General features: G+C 41.8%; 1 protein-coding gene across 1 annotated transcript; it reads right to left on the minus strand.

The window, feature by feature from the left end:
• Nucleotides 1–1,831: 1,831 nt before the first annotated feature.
• LOC139533527 (microsomal glutathione S-transferase 1-like) lies at nt 1,832–6,032 on the minus strand. Its single transcript, XM_071331643.1, has 4 exons — nt 5,880–6,032; nt 5,073–5,219; nt 4,146–4,240; nt 1,832–3,286 (listed from the first exon to the last, which is right to left on the minus strand). Exons 2-4 carry the CDS (start codon nt 5,196–5,198, stop codon nt 3,040–3,042), a joined length of 468 nt encoding a protein of 155 aa, XP_071187744.1. The 5' UTR covers nt 5,199–5,219; nt 5,880–6,032; the 3' UTR covers nt 1,832–3,039.
• Between the last annotated feature and the right edge of the window lie 610 nt (nt 6,033–6,642).

Genomic DNA, 6,642 nt, shown 5'->3' on the forward strand with positions numbered 1-6,642 from the left:
ACAACTACAGGCCTCTGGAAATCAGACTAGCTGTCTCAGTCTCTCCTACGTCACTACCAACCCAGGGTTTCCTTTAACAACTACAGGCCTCTGGAAATCAGACTAGCTGCCTCAGTCTCTCCTACGTCACTACCAACCCAGGGTTTCCTTTAACAATTACAGGCCTCTGGAAATCAGACTAGCTGCCTCAGTCTCTCCTACGTCACTACCAACCCAGGGTTTCCTTTAACAACTACAGGCCTCTGGAAATCAGACTAGCTGCCTCAGTCTCTCCTACGTCACTACCAACCCAGGGTTTCCTTTAACAACTACAGGCCTCTGGAAATCAGACTAGCTGCCTCAGTCTCTCCTACGTCACTACCAACCCAGGGTTTCCTTTAACAACTACAGGCCTCTGGAAATCAGACTAGCTGTCTCAGTCTCTCCTACGTCACTACCAACCCAGGGTTTCCTTTAACAACTACAGGCCTCTGGAAATTCAAACCTTATTTCTCAATAAATCTATATTTTATAGAATTAACAATTGGCAGTACAAACACTTATCTCACACACTATTACGTTCAGATACTGGCGTGTAATCAGGGTGTACGAGTCCCAAATGAAACCCTATTCCTTATATAGGGCACTACTTTTGACCAGAGCTCTATGGGACTATAAATCCACTACGTTTGACCAGAGCTCTATGGGACTATAAATCCACTACTTTTGACCAGAGCTCTATGGGACTATAAATCCACTACTTTTGACCAGAGCTCTATGGGACTATAAATCCACTACTTTAGACCAGAGCTCTATGGGACTATAAATCCACTACGTTTGACCAGAGCTCTATGGGACTATAAATCCACTACGTTTGACCAGAGCTCTATGGGACTATAAATCCACTACTTTAGACCAGAGCTCTATGGGACTATAAATCCACTACTTTTGACCAGAGCTCTATGGGACTATAAATCCACTACTTTTGACCAGAGCTCTATGGGACTATAAATCCACTACGTTTGACCAGAGCTCTATGGGACTATAAATCCACTACGTTTGACCAGAGCTCTATGGGACTATAAATCCACTACTTTAGACCAGAGCTCTATGGGACTATAAATCCACTACTTTTGACCAGAGCTCTATGGGACTATAAATCCACTACTTTTGACCAGAGCTCTATGGGACTATAAATCCACTACTTTTGACCAGAGCTCTATGGGACTATAAATCCACTACTTTTGACCAGAGCTCTATGGGACTATAAATCCACTACTTTTGACCAGAGCTCTATGGGACTATAAATCCACTACTTTTGACCAGAGCTCTATGGGACTATAAATCCACTACTTTTGACCAGAGCTCTATGGGACTATAAATCCACTACTTTTGACCAGAGCTCTATGGGACTATAAATCCACTACTTTTGACCAGAGCTCTATGGGACTATAAATCCATTACGTTTTGAATAAGGTGCCATTTTGGAACGCAAACAGGGTATTGGGTAAATTCTGCCTCAAGTTCAGTTGATTCATAAAATGAATAGAATGATCCAACTAAAAGGTTTTGAAAAATCCACACATAGACATTAAAGAACCAAAGTAAACTCTTGAAATTCAAATTCAATTTTGTGAACTGACTGACCTCAACACCCTGTTGCTTCTAACAGAGAACGAGCCTCAACAGAGGCTTGATTCTGGGATTACTGTTAGAGGGAACGGCACTATTCATCAGGTTTAGACTCAGCTTGATTCTGGGATTACTGTTAGAGGGAACGGTACTATTCATCAGGTTTAGACTGTCCCTGAGTGGCCTACAATTTCTACTGGAAAATAAGGTACTGTTGTACTGCAGTAACATTGTGTTATAATCCTATCAAAGACACAGAAGGGACATTCTGACATGTACTGCAGTGTTATAATCCTATCAGAGACACAGAAGGGACATTCTGATATGTACTGCAGTGTTATAATCCTATCAGAGACAGAGAAGGGACATTCTGATATGTACTGCAGTGTTATAATCCTATCAGAGACACAGAAGGGACATTCTGATATGTACTGCAGTGTTATAATCCTATCAGAGACAGAGAAGGGACATTCGGATATGTACTGCAGTGTTATAATCCTATCAGAGACAGAGAAGGGACATTCTGATATGTACTGCAGTGTCATAATCCTATCAGAGACACAGAAGGGACATTCTGATATGTACTGCAGTGTTATAATCCTATCAGAGACACAGAAGGGACATTCTGATATGTACTGCAGTGTTATAATCCTATCAGAGACACAGAAGGGACATTCTGATATGTACTGTCAGTAACAGCATGTTATAATCCTGTCAGAGACACAGAAGGGACATTCTGATATGTACTGCAGTGTTATAATCCTATCAGAGACACAGAAGGGACATTCTGATATGTACTGCAGTGTTATAATCCTATCAGAGACACAGAAGGGACATTCTGACATGTACTGCAGTAACAGCATGTTATAATCCTATCAGAGACACAGAAGGGACATTCTGATATGTACTGCAGTGTTATAATCCTATCAGAGACAGAGAAGGAACAGCTTTGGTATTCCATCATACGTTCAAATGATAAACGTAGATGTATCCTCAAGGACATTCAATGGAGACCCTCAAAGACAGGGCCCTTGTACTGGTGTGTGTGTGTGTGTGTGTGTGTGTGTGTGTGTGTGTGTGTGTGTGTGTGTGTGTGTGTGTGTGTGTGTGTGTGTGTGTGTGTGTGTGTGTGTGTGTGTGTAGGTGCGTGTGTGTCTGTGTGTGTGTGTGTGTGTGTGTGTGTAGGTGCGTGTGTGTCTGTGTGTAGGTGTGTGTGTCTGTGTGTAGGTGTGTGTGTGTGTGTGTGTGTGTGTGTGTGTGTGTGTGTGTGTGTGTGTGTGTGTGTGTGTGTGTGTGTGTGTGTGTGTGTGTGTGTGGGTGTGTGTGTGTGTGTGTGTGTGTGTGTGTGTGTGTGTGTGTGTGTGTGTGTGTGTGTGTGTGTGTGTGTGTGTGTGTGTGTGTGTGTGTGTGTGTGTGTCCCTCAGGCCTCTACAGATAAAGAGCTGTAATCAGAACCCTATAGGCCATAGAGATGGTGATGACCAGGCCGGTGAGGAATGCCACAGCTCTGCTGGGCTGGGGCAGGGGGAGGACGTAGGCCACCGTGTGGAAGAGCCTGGAAACAACAAACACCCGGAAGTGGAGCAGAGCAGTGGAGAGGTCTGGCCCCGTCAGGGTATACAGCAGACCAATCACTACGAACGGAATGATGTTCTCCAGGTCGTTCTGGTGGCATCTGGGGAATGAGAGAGAGAGATCAGATTATCTGGGGAATGAGAGAGAGATCAGATTATCTGGGGAATGAGAGAGAGATCAGATTATCTGGGGAATGAGAGAGAGAGATCAGATTATCTGGGGAATGCGAGAGAGAGAGTTCAGATTATCTGGGGAATGAGAGAGAGATCAGATTATCTGGGGAATGAGAGAGAGAGATCAGGTTATCTGGGGAATGAGAGAGAGAGAGATCATATTATCTGGGGAATGAGAGAGAGATCAGATTATCTGGGGAATGAGAGAGAGAGATCAGATTATCTGGGGAATGAGAGAGAGAGAGTTCAGATTATCTGGGGAATGAGAGAGAGAGATCAGGTTATCTGGGGAATGAGAGAGAGAGAGATCAGATTATCTGGGGAATGAGAGAGAGATCAGATTATCTGGGGAATGAGAGAGAGAGAGATCAGATTATCTGGGGAATGAGAGAGAGATCAGATTATCTGGGGAATGAGAGAGAGATCAGATTATCTGGGGAATGAGAGAGAGAGATCAGATAATCTGGGGAATGAGAGAGAGAGATCAGATAATCTGGGGAATGAGAGAGAGAGAGATCAGATAATCTGGGGAATGAGAGAGAGAGAGATCAGATAATCTGGGGAATGAGAGAGAGAGATCAGATAATCTGGGGAATGAGAGAGAGAGATCAGATAATCTGGGGAATGAGAGAGAGAGTTCAGATCAGTATATCAAAATATTTGGAAAACTAAAATGTCTAACTGAATTCCATTAAAAGCAGGATTTCTACCAGCTCTTTCCAGTCATGGTTACAGCAGCTGTACGTCAGCGTGACCCATAGAGATATGTTTCAATGATATTTCTACCTTCGTACTCTCTCCACATCAGGATCCACCCTGACCATCTTCTTCTTGTCCTCTGTAGAGGAGGCCAGACTGGTGTCCTCCTGGTTAGCAAATGCCTGGAGGGAGGTGGAGGCAACGAGGGACATGTTTTTGCTTGTTCAATGTCCACCTCTGTTAGGTCAGGGAGGGTCAAGGTTCATTCATTATTTTTTATTTGATTTTATTTATGTATTCTTTATTTAACGAGGCAAGTCATTTAAAGAACAAATTCTTATTTACAACGACAGCCTACACCGGGCCAAACCCGGACGGCGCTGTGGCCAATGGCGCGCCGCCCCTATGGGACACCACCCAATCACGGCGCCGCCCCTATGGGACACCACCCAATCACGGCCGGTTGTAATACAGCCTGGATTCAACACACTTCTTACCACTGTTCTGTTCCATTCGTGAAATCACATTTAAATTCACTTGGAATTATGTTATTTTTTATTAAAACCATTTTTGAAGTGTTTTGTTAGTAGTTCTGTCCTGCAGTCAGTGACCAAAATCACCCTCTTCAGCCTCATGGGTGGAATGGTATTCATATTTTACATTATTTCATCATTCATAAAGTATTTTTTTTTAACAGATAAAAATCTAGTGTTTCTATGTTCAACAGTTTTGTTATATTTCAGTCTTCTGTGATGTATATAAAGTGTAATATTGGGATGTAAACTCTAAATGTAATACATTTCTAATCTATATCTGACATGGTACAGGGGTCTTCTTCTTTAAGCCCATAACCATGTGTGTGAGGTGTACACTTTAGTTTCACAGTAGATTTGTTTCAGACGACCCAGAATCACTCTGTGTGACCCCGATTTAGCTCACTGCAGTAAAATGAAGGGAAACACGTTTAAGGTTGTTTTGTGTGTATTGCATGTTCCAAACTCTAGGTTTGTGTACCTTTTTCGTGAGTCTGAAGTATCCAGTCATAGGAGACATCAGCATCATCTTGAGGACGACGATAGTGGCGTAGGTAGAGAAGGCCAGGAACACCTCGCTGTCTATCATATGAGTTAGCTCTGCCATGTCTGTTCGGGTTCAGTCCCGCTAGACAACAGAACAGACAACATAAACGTAGCGATGACACGGTTTAGGTTTGATTGAACTTCAAGTGGATTTGAAAAGGGGTTTTACAGTTCAACTTAAAAATAAAAATAAATCATTAAATAAATAAAAAATACGTAATTGATCATTGATCTAATGGTAATAACACATTAATAAATCTTATGCATGTAGATATTTATTGATTTACGACAACTCTTATTTTTATTGGGGTGCTATTGCAGAATGTTGGAGAGCAGTGTTTCAATGGCAAAACCCAACACTTTGTTTCTAGTCGTTTTACTGTATGTGACATGTTTACTGTTTCTGGGCTATCTTACACACAGATACAATTTGCCCCAAATAAAGGTAGTACTTTACCCGTGCATACTATGATTAATTAAACGCATTGCATTGTATTGTGACACAATGTCTCCCATACACATTTTATAAACTGTGCAGCGCTGGGTATGCGCAGCCACAGCGTCAGCGCTTTGACATAGGCTACTCACATTACGCAAAATAGCCAACTTTTTTTCTTCAAAGAACGATACAAATGTAAACTATTGTACCGGTTACATTTTTAATGATCTACACATGCGTTACAATAATATTCGCTGGTGGCGTTCGCCGAGTTTATTTTGAGTTGAGCGAATAGTTTCATACCTTTTCAAGAAACTTCGTCTTTGGCTTTGAATCGGACCCAGGGAAAAGTACCAGCCCGCTAGACTGCGCCGATGTGGGCGGTTTGTTCATGCAGTTTCAGAAGGAAGAAAAAGAGTCGAATATTTGGACTTCCGCCAGGTCTGCGGCTCAACCAAAAAAATGCGTCCACTTCCTCCAATGACCTTTTTTAATGCTACCAGTTCATTATTTAATGAACACATTTTCATCTATAACATCTATGTATATTCGTTCTACAAACAAATACCATGAGACATGTAATTGTAGAGATCGTTCGTTTATTTACAAGGGGGAAAGCATTAAAAAAGGACAATCCCTGATTGGCATAGAAAATGGAATGGACAAAGTAAACCAATCAGAAGGATTACAGATATGTCGCCTAGGAAACACATCAGATGATATGTAGATCTAAAACATATACAGAATTTAAAAAGATACAGAATTAGATCAAATAAGGTCATATTCATTAGCCAATTAGCTAAATATCTCTGGTATTAGTAGCCTACATCAAATCAAATGTATTTATAAAGCCCTTCTTACATCAGCTGATATCTCAAAGTGCTCTACAGAAACCCAGCCTAAAACCCCAAACAGCAAGCAATGCAGGTGTAGAAGCACGGTGGCTAGGAAAAACTCCCTAGAAAGGCCAAAACCTACATCATAGGCCCTATTTAAATTCAGCTCAAACAATAATTTCCCCCCATTTAGAAATTGAACTTTATTTCCCAAAACCCGAATTGAATAA

Source organism: Salvelinus alpinus, chromosome 11, assembly GCF_045679555.1.
Source record: "Salvelinus alpinus chromosome 11, SLU_Salpinus.1, whole genome shotgun sequence".
Classification (NCBI taxonomy): domain Eukaryota; kingdom Metazoa; phylum Chordata; class Actinopteri; order Salmoniformes; family Salmonidae; genus Salvelinus; species Salvelinus alpinus.